The sequence below is a fragment of the Asterias rubens genome, chromosome 18 (genome assembly GCF_902459465.1).
Source record: "Asterias rubens chromosome 18, eAstRub1.3, whole genome shotgun sequence".
Classification (NCBI taxonomy): domain Eukaryota; kingdom Metazoa; phylum Echinodermata; class Asteroidea; order Forcipulatida; family Asteriidae; genus Asterias; species Asterias rubens.
In genome coordinates, this window is record NC_047079.1 from 10065145 (window position 1) to 10085034 (window position 19890).

General features: G+C 38.5%; 1 protein-coding gene across 2 annotated transcripts in view; it reads right to left on the reverse strand.

The window, feature by feature from the left end:
* LOC117302203 (segment polarity protein dishevelled homolog DVL-3-like) overlaps positions 1–19890 on the reverse strand; it is a 54142-nt gene that overhangs the window by 14662 nt on the left and 19590 nt on the right. Inside the window, exons 4-5 of one of the 2 annotated variants that reach the window (XM_033786020.1) lie at positions 17984–18054; positions 11801–11842 (exon numbers count right to left, since the gene is read on the reverse strand). In XM_033786020.1, coding sequence (XP_033641911.1) covers positions 11801–11842; positions 17984–18054 — 113 coding nt within the window. The remainder of the gene's footprint in view (positions 1–11800; positions 11843–17983; positions 18055–19890) is intronic. The other variant, XM_033786021.1, reaches the window with a different exon arrangement.

Here is a 19890-nt window from a genome sequence, read left to right on the forward strand (position 1 = left end):
TTCCACTCATCTGATAAAACCTGTTTGCCAAAAAACTGATACAGTGATTGCTGGAACTTTAAGTCTCAGATGCAGCACCAGCATTGAAATCCCTAGATATGGACTTTGCCAACTAACTAAAAGGACCATCTGCCCAGTCTATGGTCTTACACAGAGACAATAATTCTCATTCTTATTTTGATGGGAAAACAAATATTTCCACCAGGCAGGTGTTCTCAATCCAAAGAAAGGTGTACTCTTGAAAACTCTCGTTGACATCTATATTCAGACCCCACGGATGACTGCTTTAGAATCCCTGCTTTATCCCCCAGTTGAAACTCACCAACAAGAGACCTGCTTCAACGCATCCAAAGTGCGTCTTAAATCTATAATGAGTACTTGCTTATCTCCTTCAGAACACCCTTAGGTCAGGCCGGGGCGTTAGAGGGGTCGTTGCAAATTGATGTTTCAGATCAAGATTGTTTCTTTTAAGCTGCTCCTCACTTCACATCAGCAATGTTCTGTGTATACACTGTGGTCCATGACTGTGTACATACAACACCAGTGGAGACTATCACACACGTGTTGTTTCTCTACAGGCGTCTGCTATACTAATGTTGACAGAAAACTCTAGTTTAGTTATGGTTCTTCAAAAACCCCTTGGGGGGAAGACATCCCGACTGACGACTGACGACGCAAGATGAAATAATTTTACAGAAACTGCTGATCAAACCCGTGAAAAGAGCGTCACGTTTCACTACAAAGAGGTCAGGCTTTTCAAATATTGACAGAACCGATGACACAGTTTTGGTTTTCTTTTTCTAGACGGAAACAAAAAATATGAAACATGTGACCCGGGCTGTTGCTGAGCACCACTGACAACAGCGCAGTAGCAAAAACAGATAATCCCAACCAAGGGTAAATAATAATAAAAAGTTTAAACAGACGACCCTGGCAACAACAAAATATTGCGAGAACACCTGGGGAAGATTTCACAAAGATAGTCCTAACTTAGGACTAGTCCTAGAACTCTTTAGGAAATAGAAAAAACTTGAGGCTAGTCCTACCTAAATGTAAGTTAGGACGAGGTTCAGGTACATAGTCCGAACTTAGGACTAGTTGTAGGACTCTTTATGAGTTAATAAAAAACTTTAGGCTAGTCCTAAGTTAGGACGAGGTTCAGATAGTACTAACTTAGGACTAGTTCCATGACTCTTTAGGAGTTAATAAAAAACTTAGGATAGTCCTAAGTTAGGACGAGGTTCAGATAGTACTAACTTAGGACTAGTTCCATGACTCTTTAGGAGTTAATAAAAAACTTAAGGATAGTCCTAAGTTAGAACCAGGTCCAGATAGTCCTAACTTAGGACTAGTTCTAGGACTAGTTCTAGGACTCTTTAGGAGTTAATACAAAACCTAAGGCTAGTCCTAGTTAGGACGAGGTTCAGATAGTACTAACTTGGGACTAGTTCCATGACTCTTTAGGAGTTAATACAAAACCTAAGGCTAGTCCTAAGTTACTGGTTTCAGTAGTACTAACTTAGGACTAGTTCCATGACTCTTTAGGAGTTAATAAAAAACTTAAGGATAGTCCTAAGTTAGAACCAGGTCCAGATAGTCCTAACTTATGACTAGTTCTAGGACTAGTTCTAGGACTCTTTAGGAGTTAATACAAAACCTAAGGCTAGTCCTAAGTTAGGACGAGGTTCAGATAGTACTAACTTGGGACTAGTTCCATGACTCTTTAGGAGTTAATACAAAACCTAAGGCTAGTCCTAAGTTAGAACCAGGTCCAGATAGTCCTAACTTAGGACTAGTTCTAGGACTAGTTCTAGGACTCTTTAGGAGTTAATACAAAACCTAAGGCTAGTCCTAAGTTAGGACGAGGTTCAGATAGTACTAACTTAGGAATAGTTCTAGGACTCTTTAGGAGTTATTGAAAAAACTTAAGGCTAGTCCTAAGTTAGAACCAGGTTCAGATAGTCCGAACTTAGGTCTCGTTCTAGGATTTTTATGAGTTATTACAAACTTAAGGCTAGTCCACAGTTAGGACGAGTATAAACTCATCCTAATCGAGATAAGACTAGTCTCCTTAAAACACTCTGTGAAATCCACCCCTGATCAGGTAAAACAATTGCTCCAATTTCAGACACACTTAGGGCTCCACAATCTCAGCCTAACCCCCAAAACAAAACATGGCCTCCTTTGGTTAAACACAGGACCAAAAGTTCATCTAAATATTGACGAAAACAGATGGCAAAGTTTTGATTTCTGTTGAGAGGTAAAGAAAATATGCAACACGTGACCGATAAAAAAACATAACTAGGAGTTGAAAGATGTCCGAGCTAAGTTTCTCTCAGCGCCACACTCACACAAGGGGGTTTTCGCTGCACAAACACTGACCCTAGCAGATGTCTGGATTATGGTTTCATAAATGGGAACTGAATATGTGACAAGTGATCTAAGAATTAAATTATTACGTGTCTTTTAGGCTTGTCACGCCCACTGACCAATGACTGTACCGTAAAGTATCCTATCACATGCCTCTGGACAGAGTTACAAGGTGGTGCAGTATTGGCAAGCACAGTTAAAGGCCACAACAGAAAATTAAAAATATTTGAAAAACACAACAAATCCTTCGAAGTTCTACGATCTCATCAACCTAAATAAAATCCATTACATCTCTGCCTATTTGATGTGCAATATAAACTGGATTCTATCTGTAACTTTTAAGAAAGCACTACTTTTTGTTTGGGTTTAATTTTGTGTTGATGTTCCAGCATGCAGGCCTGCTGCCCTGGGCATTGTTTCGGTGCCCCTTGCAATTTTCCAACAGAAATTTTACATTTTCTTAAAAAGGTGCCCTTTATCAAATAGAATATGTCGTGTTGGCCCTCGCCCTTTCAATTACCAAGCATCAGGCCGCCAGATCATCGCTTAAAAAAACCCACACGCCCTGAAAACCTCATCAACAGATGCTCCAACCCTTGGTCTAAAGCTCCCATGCCAACTCCAAACCCAGCAATCCTTAACCACCAGTAATGCTGGCCATTAGCCTCATGGTGGGGCGCCCCCTACCTCCTGCTGTCATGTGACAAATGAGTTTTGGGACCGATGGAGACATGGTCCTGCGTGCCCTACAGTATGGCAAATGAGCCTCCTGATTGGTTAGCTTCTGGTCATGTGATTAAAATCTCATTATGTGAAATGATTATTTTAGGCGTTGTACATAAATACAATGTAAACATGTGCAGGGACAAATGATGCAGACTAAACAAGATATGAAAACACTCTCGAACCTTTCAAGTTTTACGTGGAATTTAAGACTTTGATGAAGTCTCTGCTAGGGTTAAAATAATTTATGTTTTACATCTCAAGGGCCAGAGACTGGAATTTTATCAAAAATTTCAGTGGATATAAATATCAATGGATGAGCCCTAGCGTAAAGTTCTGATTTCCCTGGTACTCTAGAGTAATTTATCATGCAAGACACTACATTTCACTGGTACCCTAAACCCGTTGTTGAAAATGACGAAGCTTGAACACAAATTTAACACAGAGATTTAAAAAGAAAGATCATTCTAAAAATTATCTACTCCTCATACAAAACAAACATTTGATACAATTCCCAACTACTCAAGACTTGTTCAAATCATCATCAACTATAGAGAGAGGCTTTGAAATAACTTCCTAATTGGCCAAGTTGTAGCCCGCCCTAGACCTTTTTCATCAACTGTTACTTTTCACAGCACACATGAAAAGAGGTACACACCAAAACATTACTCAGATTGCAATTTGAATTTGAACCAAAGTGATGTTAAACACATAAAATCTTCTTGCCAAAAACTAAGAAGTTATTTCCGAGAAAATAAAAATGTCACTTCAACATTTACAAAACCTGATTGGTTTCCAAGATCTCCGCAGTTTTATTTACTCTTGAATGCATTCTTCAGTTTCTATAGATAGACTACAACAGTAAAATATATTCTTGAACTTTTTTTTTATGGCATGTCCCATTTACCCTATAAATATGTCACTTAGCGGGATAGTGTTAACAGTTAACAGCTAAAATGTCCCTTCCTTCAACTGGGCTTCACTTAGCGAGGCCACAGTTGACATCGATGCAAATGGTGAAAGGTTTACCTCACAGGAAATTCAAGTCCCGGGGAAAAAAAATAGCTCTGAAACTATTACATGGGCAGAGTATTTGGGGTGTTTTATTGCGTTCAGATCTAGGGTTAGCAGTTTTTAGGAGATTTATAAGTGACTGGTTTTGAGAACAACCTTCTCTTCTTAGCAAAAAGGTTTGAACGTCAAGCTTTTAAAATTGCATTACAGAAAGGAAACAAATTGTAGCACTTAACTGACAAACTGATAAAAAATATCTGCATTATGAGCTTTCAAAGCAACAACTACGTCATCAGATTCGAAGTGGGTTTCAGGTATTTTTAAAAAAGAAAATCATAAAATATGTATACAACTTTTGAAAAAATTACCTATATGAAGCTGAAGTTTGCTTGCAACCATTTTGCTTCAATATTTTAAAATCTCTTTCAAACCCCTATCCTATTTTTAATTTTAATTTCACAGGTCATTTTCTGTTCTGCTTGTTGTTATATTTTGATTCAATGTTTGTTCAGTTTTGTTGGTTTGTTTTGGGGTGTTATTTGCCACTTTGAGGGGGGGGGGGTGGCTACAAAGACACTGGTAGGCAAGCATCTTGAATTCGCATCAAATGCGACAACAAGCAAATACAAATTATCTTGAAAACAAAACCATCACTACAGCTGGACAAACTTTCGCCTCCGCCTACTCTTGCGAGCAACTATGCTTGTTTACGCACACCAAACCGACAACAGGAATTAGAAAGCTTCCTTCAAAAATAAAATAATTTCTGTGACCTGACATGTTGAAAATTAGCTCTTGAAAATAATCCACCACTGCGTATCACATCATCAAAACCAATCAAGAAAGCCCAGGATTCCTGCGGTTAGTCGGTGTAACGCGAGTAACACCGTCGTTTCGCCCTTCGCTAAAACTGATAGGGAGGGAAAAACTCTGAAAGATATTTCCGACTCCATGACTTCCTATTTGCTTCACAGATAGCCCCTGCCTCTGTGATAGCACCTTGGGGTGGTAAAGAATGCTAGATGAAGATTGCAGGCTGAGATATGACACAGTACAGTGCTGGATTACAGTATCATATATAACAACAAGTCACCTAGTCGTTGTATTCTGTAAAATAGAGCGAGTTGTGTTTCCGAGCTTCGAGTTCTTTGAACCACGCAGGGAACAAGTAATAATAGAAATACAAGCATTTATAAAGTGCATTTTCCCAATGGCCAATGGTCGTAATGAGCCGAGGGCAGTCTGAGGGCCATAATTCCAGAGAGGAACATTAAATTGAAAACAACCCTTAAACGCAAAGTATACACATGTTCCTCAGGTTTTTTTAACCATTTCGATATATAATAAATATATTTTTTATACAGGTATGTCTAAATAAAACCAACCTGTGAAAAAATCTTCATTCAAAATCAGGGATATGAAGTGAGAAACATTGAAAAAACAACAACAAAAGGTCGCTCTTAGTTTTTTGCATTAGTTCCAGAATTGTCCAAGGTCGTAACCGCCCCCCCCCCCTCGGAAATATCACAAAGAGAGAAGTAGTAATTCTACTCTTCTCTTCAACAGAACTCTTAATGATGACCCATCACATGTCAATTATTGATGTTTACCTTTGTGGGCCAGGCTATTGGCAACATGCCTGTGGTCCTTAAGGTATTGTGTTCCAAGGTTGCGCCAAACAATAGGGCCAAACAATAACCACAGAGCCCGATTACACCAGATGAGAAACTTTCCCACACAATGGCTTAACATCCTTAAGGACATTGTCTGCAGTAAGGTTCATGGAGTTGTGTGCTTGTCTGAGGGTTCTTTAATTCATCTCTTCTGGCCAAATGGTGCGGCAAATGTGAATAATGACGGACATTCTACGCACAGCATGAAACATCCAGAGTTGTCACCCTGATACATCTGCCTTTACATACAACATTTCCTAAATCTAATTGTACTCATCGCAACAAAAAAACAGAGAAGAAAAAAATTGAATTTGAAAGGCACAGGACACTATTGGTAATTACTCAAAATTATGGCAGCATAAAAACGTACTTTGTACTAGGCAATGGAGAGATATTGCTAGTACGAATCATTGTGAGATCCGGCTCCCTCTGAAGAAACGTTGTTTTTGAGTGTTAAAATACCTCAGTCCTGAAGTCGTTTATTAGGCATTCTCTTGCAATTTCAAGTACCAATTAAGTAAAAACTATCACACTTTTGTTACTTTATGTGTTGGGTAACAGTGAGATTCACTGGTCATAGAAAAATATCCAATGTGTCCGGTGCCTTTAAAGACCCTGGACACTATTGGTAATTATCAAAGACTAGTCTTCTCACTTGGTGTATCTCAACATATGCATAAAATAACAAACCTGTGAAAATTTGAGCTCAATTGGTCGTCCAAGTTGCGAGATAATAATGAAAGAAAAAAAACACTGTGTCACTTGAAGATTTGTTGTGTGCTTTCAGATGCTTGATTTCGAGACCTCAAATTCTAAATCTGAGGTCTCGCAATAAAATTCACGGAAAATTACTTCTTTCTCGAAAACTGGAGAGGGAGCCGTTTCTACTACCAACCTCTCCCCATTACTTGTTACCAAGTAAAGTTTTGTGCTAATAATTGTTTTGAGTAATTACCAATAGTGTCCACTGCTGTTAAAGGAGCGTATAGGCCTACTGTGTACCTTTGGTTTTAGGAACAGTTTGATTGTTTTAATCCTATATAAATGTATATCATACGATTGAACTAGCCTGTAGAATTTTTTTTCAAATGGTGGTAGCATTTTTATGATCTCTGCGGTTTTGCAGTGTATCATAGGGATATTATACAAAGTTAAAGAAAATTGTTCTATTCCTGATTTCAAATTTAATATGCAACTACCATGCAGTGTAAACATCGGTTAACAAATCAGCTTTCAAAATCAGATAAACTGCAAATACGAGAATATCTATGATTCAAGTGCATCGTGGAACATTAATCACGGATTCTGCTTCCTGATACATGTATAAAAATTAGCCTCTCCTTGAACTCGTTACCGTGGCAACCGCAAAAATTTGGTGGAGAAAGAAAGAAAGAAAGAAAGAAAAACGGTCCAAAAAATTAAGTGCAGCATTGATGGTCGCTTTAAACATTAGTCTCTTTAATCAGCTTCTCATGCGCATTTAAGTGTTATTGTCTGGTTACCACGGTGATGCAATTGAGCCGCCGAACGTTTGAGTGGGAGAATCTTAAGAGGTTCTTTTTCAGAGATCGTTGGATGTGGAGGAAGTCTGGAATACAGATTGTTACTATGGCAACGCGTGTTATAGAAACCACTGACTTCGGACTACCGCTACTGCTTTTATGATTGTAGGCTGATGATATGCAGGAACGTCAGATATGCCATCCATTTGTATCTTACAATCAAGGAGATAGTGTCTGTTACGATAAATGTTCAACTGAGTAAAATGTTCAAATCTTCCTAACAAATCCGGCCAACATTACTCACAAAACTTACTTGAAGATACATGTACCTGGAACAAAATATAACAATAACTACATTTATAAATAGAATAAACAGCAGATATTTCAAATTATTTATCCCACGCTGATTTCCCTGAAGATCCAAAATGGCAGCCAAAAGACGAAAACTCAATTGACTTAAACACAAGTCGCGTTCTCAAATGAATAACTGTAGAATTCGCGGACGACCAAAATCAGCTGGCAATATCCAAAATCGATTCTGAGACACTGACGACCATAAAAAACCAAGTAGTGCATTCTGGTGTAAAATCTAACAAACTGCGAAGACATCAATTTCAACCACAGAGTGAGAACCTCCTGACGATTTGACGCAAACTCATTTGGAAACCCATCTTTCCATTTCATTAAAAGCGCAGACGTTTTACGCAAACTTTCTTCTTCTTTTTTGGAGGAGAAACTCGATGACTTCAACAGATAATTTTTCACAGGCTCTCGGGTTTTTCCCCACATAAATAAATCCATTACCAAACCAAGGTTTGAGCCGTGGATGGAAGCAAACATGTCAAATTCTTAACCATTCTGTTGGTTTCACCACAGACATTACGCCAAACATCATATCCATCCCTGTGAAGGTTCAAGGTGACGCTCTCATTTCCCCAAAACTCTCCAAGCCAGTCGAATTAAAAGAAGAGCACATACCACAACCTTTTTGTCCATACTCAAGAAATCATATTCCAGTTTAGTGATTGACAAAACATGTTTGCTTTGCCTGGCATAGGCAGACAATCTGTCACCAGTACGCAAAAACTGCGGACAACGGACACAAAACCAAAAATGTGTCAAAAGCAACCAAGCTGTATTCAATCCGTACAAACACGTCCAGAAAGTGACAGGTCTGGTGACCTACCTCTCAACACATGTTCAACCACAGTTCAGTGTCATAGACCCAAGGACACAATGGAAGGCACCACTGTCTTTTCAGTTACTTTCCCCCAACAAAACTCACCCAGATAAACTTGGGAGGGCCACCCACAGTTTGGTCATGAATAATGCATAGGGTAAGGGGAGGAGCCTCCAGAAAATGATCTCCTTTTTGTAAACATGAATACAAGAACAATGGGTTTCTTTGAAGGTGAATAAAGAAGGGGTGTACCTACAGACAAACTTTTGTTTCCATTCTTATTGAAAACGGTAAAAAAGGGTATTTGTTTCCAATTCTCCGCTTCTGAATTGTTCATGTCTGTTTCTAAACGTTTCGAAAAAACTTACTTGGTAACATGCAATGGAGAGCGTTTGATAGTATGAGAAACCGCTTCCTCTGAAGTAATGTAGTTTTTGAGAAAGAGGTAATTTCTTACTCAAATATTAAAAGGCTTCAGGCCCGAAGTCTTTTTATAATTTTTCATGCATCTGAAAGCACACAAATTTGGAACATGGGTGTTTTTTCTTTCATTATTCTCTTGCAACTTTGATGACCAATTGAGTCAAAATTTTCACACATTTGTTTATTTATGCATGTTTGGATACACCAAGTGAGAATACTGGTCTTTGACAATTACCAAAGGTGACCAGCACACAATGTCGTGTGACAAGGGTGTTTTTTCTTTCATAGTTATCTCGCAATTCTGATGAACAATTGAGTTCAAATTTTCACAGGTTTGTTATTTTATAAATGCATACATATGTTGAGATACATCAAAGCGAGAAGACTGGTCTTTGACAAACTCCAAGATGTGTCCAGGCCTTCAAAACCCATCTCCAGACCAAAGGTCATCATCATCCTTCTCAGCGTGACAATATTTACAGAAAGAGAAAGCCTTATCCGACTGAGTAAGTTATGACGCACCTATCATTCCATCCATCCTTAACACGGTATGGCAACTTTCCTTCCGACATGTTGTTTTAGACCCGCTGTTCTGATAATCGCGCTCACTGGGTGTGGAACAAAGTGCACGATTAAAGGCACTAGAGCCGATTTCAAGAAACGCTAGGATTAATCCTAACTCCAGTTAGGACGAGTAACCCGTCCTAACTTAGAATGGGTTCAATGGGTCCTACATGTACGTATTTGGATACGTATCTGAACCTGTCCTGAGTCCTAAGATTGATCCTAAGTTAGGAAGAGTTTGGTGAAATCGAAGGCTGGTCACCTTTGGTAATTGTCAAAGACCCATCATCTCACTTGGTGTATCCCAACATGTGCATAAAATAACAAAACATTTGAACTCAATTGGTCGTTGAAGTCGCGAGAGAATAATGGAAGAAAAAGATGCTTGAATTTGAGACCTCACAAACTGCGAGGTCTCGAATTTGATTTAAATATTTTGGTGAGAAACTACGTTACTTAAGAGGGAGCTGTTTCTCACAATGTTGTATACTACCAACAGGGCTCCATTGCTTGTTAAAATGTTACCAAGTAAGTTCTTATGCTAATAATTATTTTGTGTAATCATGCGTTAAAATATAGGAAATCCTTATGGACACCCTCAGTAACAGTGACAGCACTAGGCTAGCCACAGCCGCTCTTAAGACAGGGACATAGAATCAAAATAAGGCAGGTCTTAATTGGTGGCTACAGCTACGGCTACAGCTCTAGAGTCATCATGCATTGAAATATAGGACATCCTAAGCAATACCCTTAGTAACAGTCGCAGCCATAGCCAGCAATTTGGATACGGCTTAGAATTTGCTCCAGAATAGTCTGGCTCCTATGGTTTGACTACAAGTGGTTATAATAGTTAGTATCAAGGTACCAAAGGAACAAGACAAAGATTTTTATCATGGCTACACAGCCAAGCACATTCAGTAAGTCGCCCGCCCACACCTCCACTTGCACTTTTCTAATGATTTCTTAACAGCTCCTGTGACATCATACACCCATTTCACTCCCATGAACTTTGGACCATCTGTCGACGCAGGGCACACTTCTTGGTCCACAGTAAATCTGATAGTCCCATACTGGATCGCCTCTGTTTGTTTTGTTTATGCAGATATGAAAATTAAGAAGGACTTGTCGCCTTGGACTGTTTTGTTAGCTTTTTTAAAAATGGGTCCCTTTGACGTTCTGGTTGGGGGTGGATGTGGTTTTGGTTTTCACCGGTATGGCTGTAAACACAATCGTCGCTTTGGTTTTGGAATGCATACAATTAAAATGTTGTTTGCAGAAGATGATTGGTCAATGTTTGGAGAACCTTCACCTCATCAAGAAAATAAATGGTTTGACCTTTTTTTTTAATGGTTTTAAAGACACTGGACACTGTTGGTAATTGTCACAGACCAGTCGTCTCACTTGGTGTATGTCAACATACAAATGTATATGCATAAAATAACAAACCTGTGAAAATTTGAGCTCAATTGGTCGTCGAAGTTGCGAGATAATAATGAAAGAAAAAACACCCTTGTCACACAAAGTTGTCTTCTTTCAGATGCTTTATTTTGATACCTCACAATCAAGCATATGAAAGGTCTCAAAATCAAATTCGTGGAAAATTACTTCTTTCAAGAAACCTGTAAAATGCCTCAACATGAATACTGTATGTTTTATGAGTGAGCAGAAATGATTGGATAATGGGAGAAAATGTACATACTGTAGGTGATTTTTTAGAATAGAGTAATTAATAAAATAAGTGCTGAAAACGCAGTATATTTTTGGTAGTTAGTAATGTTAGAGAACCATCACCAGTAAATATGGAGCATGTGCTTTATACAAGAGATTATGTTAATGAAGTAATGAATATTCATAGAGTGTGCATAATAATGAAGTGGTTATGTTGTGGAAATGAGAGCAGAAAAGATAATAACAGAGTGACCCACAATGTTCGTTTTGAAAAAAGTCATGTCTGGTGCCTTGAGTGCCTGTATGAAAAATGTTAACTATCAACTCCAAGGGACTGACTACCTTGACTGTGTTTTAAGCCACTGCATTGCAATAAACATGAAGAGTATCAAATTTTGTGCTCACAAATTGTTTGTTTTTGCAAAGGCCTTTTTTAAGCTACAGTTTAAGTCCAGTGTTTGTGCTCATGAAATGTACAGAGCTGGCCTGCATTTTAGTCTTGTACAAAAAAAATGTAGGCTAAAGGAAAGCACCCTTTTTCTGTAACAAAAGCAAAATCAGGCCCAAAATTGTGAAAACATATTTCAAAGCATACAATATGAATGAAAACTACAGTCTATTTTCTGCACCCCGAAAAACTAAAACCCAAAGCGGAAAATCAAACAAAAATTTCAAAAACTTACAACCATCATGATGTCTGTCCCTCCTTGAACTTTGATGTCTCCCTAAGATTCATAAAAAGGACACGCACAGGTTATTGATTAATCCTGGTTAACCCTGGTTAATTAATCCAAGTTACTAAGAGTGTACATAGTATGTATAAAACCAACTAGTTCGTTATCAATTCAAGTCAGAGGGCATATTTGTCCACCAACTTTGATGTCTCCCTAAGATTCATAAAAAGGACACGCACGGGTTATTGATTAATCCTAGTTAACCCTGGTAAATTAATCCGAGTTACTAAAAGAGTGTATAAAATCAACTAGTTAACTTCATTATCAATTCAAGTCAGAAGGCATAAAAACTGTCGTTAACTAGTAAACCCTGTTCAATAAACCCAGGTTAAACACTGTACACATTTTTTTGGTTAATTCATCCAAGTTGCTAAGATTGTATTATAAACCCCAAAAACTAGTTACATGTAACTTTATATCAATTCAAATCAGAGGGTGTATTCACCATCAACTAGTTAAGCTGTTTAATCAATCCAGGTTAGACACTGTACACACCTTTGCTAACACCAGCTTTCAACCATTCAACCAACCAAAGTTAGAAGATAATTTTAACTGTGTAACCACTTTTATTCAATCCAAGTTATAAAACAAAATAATAAATAATTATAATTTGGGAGGCTAATCATCCTTACTGACTCTCAGCTAAGAGCTGAAATGCGAAGGACGCAGCTACAACGTTATCGAGAAGCAAGCGTGCAAGGGCGTGCTTTGGCAGCCAGCCACATCAACACATTAGGACCACGGAGCACAGCCAGAGATCGAAAGTGTTAGATTTTTCCTGAGGGAGAAAAACTGGATGATCTGGAAAACCCTTGTGGCACAGCAGAGAACCAACGCACAACTCGACTCACTATCAAGTTAGCGGGAAATGTTTGCTTGTGAGCATGCGTATTCCTGGTTGCAAGACATTCTTCGCTTACACAGCTAGCGCAGAGATTAGGCGCTTGCCCGGTAAGCATAGAATTCGGCGGTAAGCACAGCCATTAAGTTGGACCCTAATCCTATTGCATGACATTGGAACACATGGAGACACAAACATCTTCAATGTTGATTCTATCTGACATGTTGTGAGTTTGATAGAATGTAAATCCGTCAAACAGATTTGACCAAAATTTCCTAACCATCTGGTGATCCAATTCCATCAAACTTGGGTAATATCGTCGTAAACCTCAAAAATACGAAATGACAATTGAAACTTTTTTTCTGTTCGACTTTAAATTGATTGTTAAAATCTCATTAATGCTACACGTACCTAACTTTAAAGATAGGTTAAATAATTTGCAAACATTAAAAAAAAAACATTGAAAAAAATGTTCTTCAAAGTTGCTACGAGTAGACTGAAAGTATCCAGTGAAATTGTTTTGCCAGGTTTTTTTTTCATTGTAAAGAAAAATTAAATTTTGTATTTTGTTAAGGGATGGTCGATCGACAATTGATTATTAAATACATTGCATTGCCATTGTACATTTACAATGTACACTTTACAATGCATTCAGCAATGTTTACATAAAAACAGAACAATTACACATGAAGAAAGTTCACCAACAGAGGGCGCTATACACCCTTGACAAGGCAAGGTGACTTGCTGTAAGATCCTCTGTGCTTACTCCCTCTGTACACAGCCCACTATGTTAACACAGTTGAGTTTGTATGTTAATCTTTCAACACAGCCTATGATGCACCCATTCATAAAATAATACCCCACAGCTAGAAATAGCCATACAATTGGCCGAGAATTGGTTCGCAACACAGCATGAAAAAAAGCTCAATATCAGTAGCTAAATCATATATTTAACCATTTTTAAACACCGCCCCCCCCCCCCCTCACAAAAAAGGAAAAAAAGAAAAGAAACCTGTCAGAAAACTCAACATCGCAACTGAAATATTTGAGAAAGCTATCAGGACAAAAGCAAGCTTTTTTACAGGCATGATATTTTTTCCTCATGAAAAAAAGTAGGAACATTATTAATTATGACCGAGTACAAGGGCTGACCTACAACAAATACATGAAATAACAGGTTTTTTTCTGTAAGGGCAAAACGAACAGAAATCAGACTTCAGTCGGAAGAAATAATTGTTTTCCTTTCACACGTGATACATTTTGTAAAATTGTAGAACCATACTATAATTTAGCAAGGGAGCCTTGCTAAACTGCTCTTGTGTGAAAGGGGCTCTAATAGTGAAAGGGGCTACAACATCCATGTTTAAATCCAAACAATCCAAACAAGCCACACCTGCACCAATCACAACATGGGTACAGCCTGAGGAACTTTAAAGGCACTGGACACCTTTGGTAATATTGTCAAAGACCAGTATTCTCACTTGGTGTATCTCAACTTATAGCACAAAATAACAAACATGATGTGAAAATTTGAACTCAATTGGTCATTGACGTTGCGAGATAATAATGGAAGAAAAAACACCCTTGTCACACAAAGTTGTGTGCTTTCAGATGCTTGATTTCAAGCAAAATCAGTTCAAATATCTCACATGTAGTGTGAAATTACTTCTTTCTCAAAAACTATGTTACTTCAGAGGGAACCGGTTCTCACAATGTTTTATACTATCAACAGCTCTCCATTGCTTGTTACCAAGTAAGTTTTTATGCCAATAGTGTCCAGTGTCTTTAAAGAGGGAGGGGGGGGGCTCTCAGAATTCCACAGGTTACATTCAGATCTGTGTGTCTTAATCGCTCACATATCAGTACATACAACCAACGTGTGAGACTTTGCAGCTAACTGCCAAACACACCTTCCCTCGCACCTCGTTTGCAAATCCTCGTCCAATCACAGTTTATGTGACCCCTGGTGACCCCAACCACCTGACAACGACACTAACCTCACCTTAACAGCTGTAGTGATGATTTGGGTTTCATGTTCGTTAATGCACATGGCCCATTTTAGGTTTTCAGCGCACAGAGACGGTTTAAAATTGCTCATGGGGACCACCGGTCACAAACACCCACGTATGACTCATTTACCCAGTAACCCAAATCCAATTTCACCCGATCAGCCACGACAACAAACATTATGCAACAATTTCAATTGACATATTATTCCATGGAAACAAATTTGTGTTTAGGTACATACCTGCCAAAAACATTGCATCCAAAGCTATAAAAAAAAAAATCGGGGGGGGGGGGGGGGGGGGCTTAGCTCAAAATGTTTACTGGATTACAATTTGTCTTAAAAGACCAGGATTGAAATGAGAAAAAATACCTGTTTAATATTTCTTTTGAACTGTGTTAATTTAAACATAAGAGAAGATTCATTTCGTATAAAGTCTGAACTTGGTTTCAACGCACAATGTACCTTTATGCCAGTGAAAGTTTTCTCTATAAAATACACACAAAAATAACCATAAAAACCTGAAACTATATTTTGATGAAAAACTTGAAAAAGTGTGTGATTTTTTTTTTTTTTCATTTTCATGGATGAAATTACTTTCTTAATACTTTAGCTTTAAACATTTGTGACATCACTTAATACTAATTGACAAGTTTAAGATAGTTTCCAGGACAGCGGATTCACTCTGAAGAACATCAGACCCGGATTTTATTTTTGTATCATTAAACGTTACTGTGAATTATCTTTAGATACATCATATGAAATTCCTAATGGCGGGAAGATTCCATTTTTCCCACAGGGGTAACCTGGGATCCCTTCCATTGAGGGTGGGGGTGGGGAGTAAGATGGAGTGGACTGTCCCACTATCTCACAAGGGGGATTTAGGTTGACAGCTTACACAAAAATCCTTCTCAGACATGTTGACAAATGAGGGAGGGTGAGGGAAGGGCAGCCCCTTTGGGAGCTACCATCTGTAAACATTCATTTGGGAGGAAGACTATGAGGTCTTGAGTACATACTAATGGCATGCCTGCAAGGGTTAGGCAGGCTCTGCAAGGTCACTGGTGAGAGATGACATCTTGTTGTTAGGAAGAGGGGTTTGGAACCAGACTTTCAGTCCAATTATCTGGGTTTTTTTTCAGAAATGGCATATTATCAGTACTTGTTCTGTTTGGGCGATTGCCTAAAAAGAAAGTCTGTTCACCCATAGTGTTCAGCCAGAGGGGTGTCTGTGTGTCTTTTGGACACCCTGTTTTAAATTTGTACAACATGTTTTATCCCTCAATTATCTATCTGTTGTTCTGTTTGGGCAATAGCCTAAAAAAGAAAGCAAAATTTGTGTTCACCCATACTGTACTGTGCTAGCCAGAGGGGTGTCTGGGTGTCTTTTGGACACCCTGTTTTAAAATTGGACACCATGTTTTACCCATCAATTCGACAAGGTAAAAGGAAAACCACGCAGTGTTGAGTGATACTTGTGTGGATCATTATATTCTACTTTTAAAATATCTCTCTAATCATACATGTATGCATCACGCATCTGGAACTCTCTGCTACTTAATCTTAGATCTTGTCTTTGTACCACAACATTCAAATCTCTTCTCAAAACTTATGTCACAGGTTTTCAAGGACTAACTTTGATGTGTCTGTTTTTGGTTTTTGGTTTTTGGTTTTTACTGCGCCTTGAACACCCAGCAAGGTGGACACGTGCGCATTTTAGGTCTTATTATTATTATTATTTTATAACAAACGGTTACAAACGCTTTTCAAAGACCAACTCGACCGGTCCAAGGCAACGTGTTCCTTTAAGCAATATTTTCTGCCACAGCAGTAATATAAGACTTGGCCGAGCTCTCTGAATGTGTACAACACAGCACTACAAATGGCATTTTCACTTTTCACAGGGGCCAGTTTTGCTGTGTACAAATAGGAATAATTGAATGGTATCAACTGGTCAGCTGACAGGCAGGTTACAGGAAGATAAAATGATTTATCCTAAAATGCTAAATATGATAATCTCTATCCATCAAGCATCTCATACGCCGTAGAATCTACAGCACAGACGTATACTCCATCAATCAGTAAATACGTCAGGTAGGCCTAGACTGTACATGTACGCAACAAGAATGTACAAAAATAATAAGCCCCACTTCCCCCGCCTCTCTGCCAGCCCTACAAAACACGATACTTTGAAAGCTTTCTCTGTGAAGCTACTTCCCAACATCCATCTCCAGAAGAAGAAGTTTTTAAAAAAAAATGTCGTACTCTAGTTTCGACGCTTCATTTTTTTTGTTTCCCCTATGGTGCCCCGTCTGGTATCGAATGACATAAAATCCATCCATGTTTTAATGTCTCTTTGTGCGTTAATTGTGAAGTCGCCCAAGGTAATGATAGGTCAGATTACGAAGGATGGGCCGAGTTTGAATTGTTTAAGATTTTCTCCAGGGCACGAGAGCCGAGTCTGGTATGTAACCGACACCCTTCTAATTTTTCCTCGCGACTTAAAAATACACTGGCTGTGGATGGCCGACATGATAAAATGTACTTAAAGGCAGCGCAGCTTGCGTCCAGCTTACCATAAAATATCGGTAAACACAATCCATGATTAATGAGCGTCTTTATATTTAGAAAAACCAATCAATGAAATTTTCTGCTCAAGTTCTCCTTTAATCGGAGTGGCTGCGTCAAAACAAAAATCATAATTTGGATCTCCTTAAAGGAAAAGGCAGCATCTTAAACAATTGGTAAACACAATCCATAATTAATGAGCGTCTTAAAAAGAAATGTAGTCATTTGTACTGGCTCACTACATATTGTCAACATGGTCTATAGTATCCAAATTAAATTACCATACAATGCCTTTACAGTAAAAAATAAAATCAAACCAGAAACGCATTGGACTTAAAACAAACCATAGTAAAAAATAATCAACAATCTCACCTTTCAACTAAAAAACTCAAAAGCCTAACCAAATTAAAACGACAAAGAACAATAATTTCTAAACCCCTGCTCCTTGTCCAATAACATTACATATTGCACACCTATAACATCAAATAGTGCACGCCTGTACTCTACGCCAGTTCTCTGAAACTCTTTGTATTGTACACACAAATTGAGCACAATCAAATTTTCGAAGCAAACAATCCTTTGTACTGCACAAAAAAAAAATCAAACATAAACAAACATTTTGAAGTAAACACAAAACTTGTCTGGTTCTCGCATTCTGTTTTGTTGAAAATATAAACAAATCACAACCCATATCAACAAATAAACAACAAATATTTACCTCGTCTTGAGCTGATGACAGATTCTGTTTCTGTGTCGCTGAGTTTATCAACACTACCAGCTGCATTCGCACTGTTTACAGGAAAAAAATAAGAAAAAACACCATATGAACATTTTGTTTGAAACATCTTTGAGAAGTAAGTCCTGTGCCCAATTTCTTAACGTCTTTAAACACCAAAAACATGCTTAGCTCAGAAAGAGGTTACCAGACAAATTTTGGTTTGCAAAATTGTGGCTGGTGTCCCACTCAAGTTTTGCTTAGCAAAGAAATTTGCCGAGCAGTATTTTCTGCTTAACAGCCTTATGAAATTGGGCCTAGATATCGAACTAAACAAAAATGAAGTTGGAATTTGTTGTCGGTTCCCACATGCACTGAAGTATTTTACATGATGTCTTCTTGTTGTACATACTGGCGCACATCATAGAATCAAATATTTACCTTCGACCTGCTCTACATTTTGATTTAAATGACTGTCATACATTTGCTTTGGCAAACCAAATTAACTTGGCAAACAAGCATAAGCTTTAACAGAACATTTGTATCTTGCTTACAGATCAGGTGACCTTGTATGACATGTACACTGTACATTCCGGTGTATTTTGTGGCAGGCAAATCACTGCACTTGTCAGAAGACACTTGAGTCAGGAGACATCAGAAACTAGAGTATCCTGATACAAACAGAGTATCCTGCCCGAAACAGTGAGTCCATTGGTTCTTATCAGCATGTAATGTACGTTTCGTTTTTGAAAGGGCAAGGGCACCAAGGCATTTTCTTCATGGTAAAGGGCATCAGAAAATATACAGAGTATCATGAAGCAAACCGAGTATACTGTCCGAATCGTTGAGTCCATTGGTTCTTATCAGCATGTCTGTACAGGCCTACATGTTCATAGAGTGTATGTTTAGTTTTTGAAAGGGCAAGGGCACCAAGGCATTTTCTTCATGGTAAAGGGCGTCAGAAACACAGAGCATCCTGAAGCAAACTGAGTATACTGTCTAAATCGTTGAGTCCATTGGTTCTTATCAGCATGTCTGTACAGGCCTACATGTTCATAGGGTGTATGCTTCGTTTTAGAAAGGGCAAGGGCACCAAGGCAATTTCTCTTTGTGAGAAGGCACCCTAGATGAGGAAATTGTAAATTTCTACTGGCAGAGCATCAATGGCAACAAGGCAATGACCAGGGGGCATGGAGGCAATCGCCTCTGTTGCCCTTTGTGCCCAAAGCACTAGACCAATGTAGTAGACCAAAGAGCAGGATCTATTTATTAAATTTGTGGAAACAAATATTGCCTGATTTTCTTCACCAACAGGCTTACATGAAAAGTCTGAATTCAGCCAAAAGTCTGAACAATCTCATTCCTGATTATTATACTACATGTACCCATCTGTAACCATCAGGTGTGCACAGTTTACAACTCTTTGACCAATCCCATTAAAAAAAAAAAACCATAAAAAAACGCAACACAAACATCTAAAATCCAAATCCCAACTGCTGCAATAATCAGAATAACTCCAGACAGAGCAAATGGCAATCTCATATGATGCACAGCCTGTGATTCACCAAGTCATCATGCCTAATGTGCACACGTCAATTTATGACAGATGTGATGTACAGCGATCACAGCAGGAATCCGCGTCCCCCCCCCCCCCCCCCCCGACCCCCCCCCCCCCCAACTGGTCTACTGATCTTCTCAGTACTATTTTCCTGGATTTAGAAATCAAAATTGGCTAGTGTTGGTATGTCTGTCACTATGGAAACTGTTGGGGGTGTAATTATGTCCACTGAGGAACAAAACTGGCTTTGTTTGACACGCATGCGTTGAGAATGCACTCATGTGCAATTGTACATTGCGGTATGATGAAACAAGAGAATTTGTGCATCTATACATGTAGCAAATTATACAAA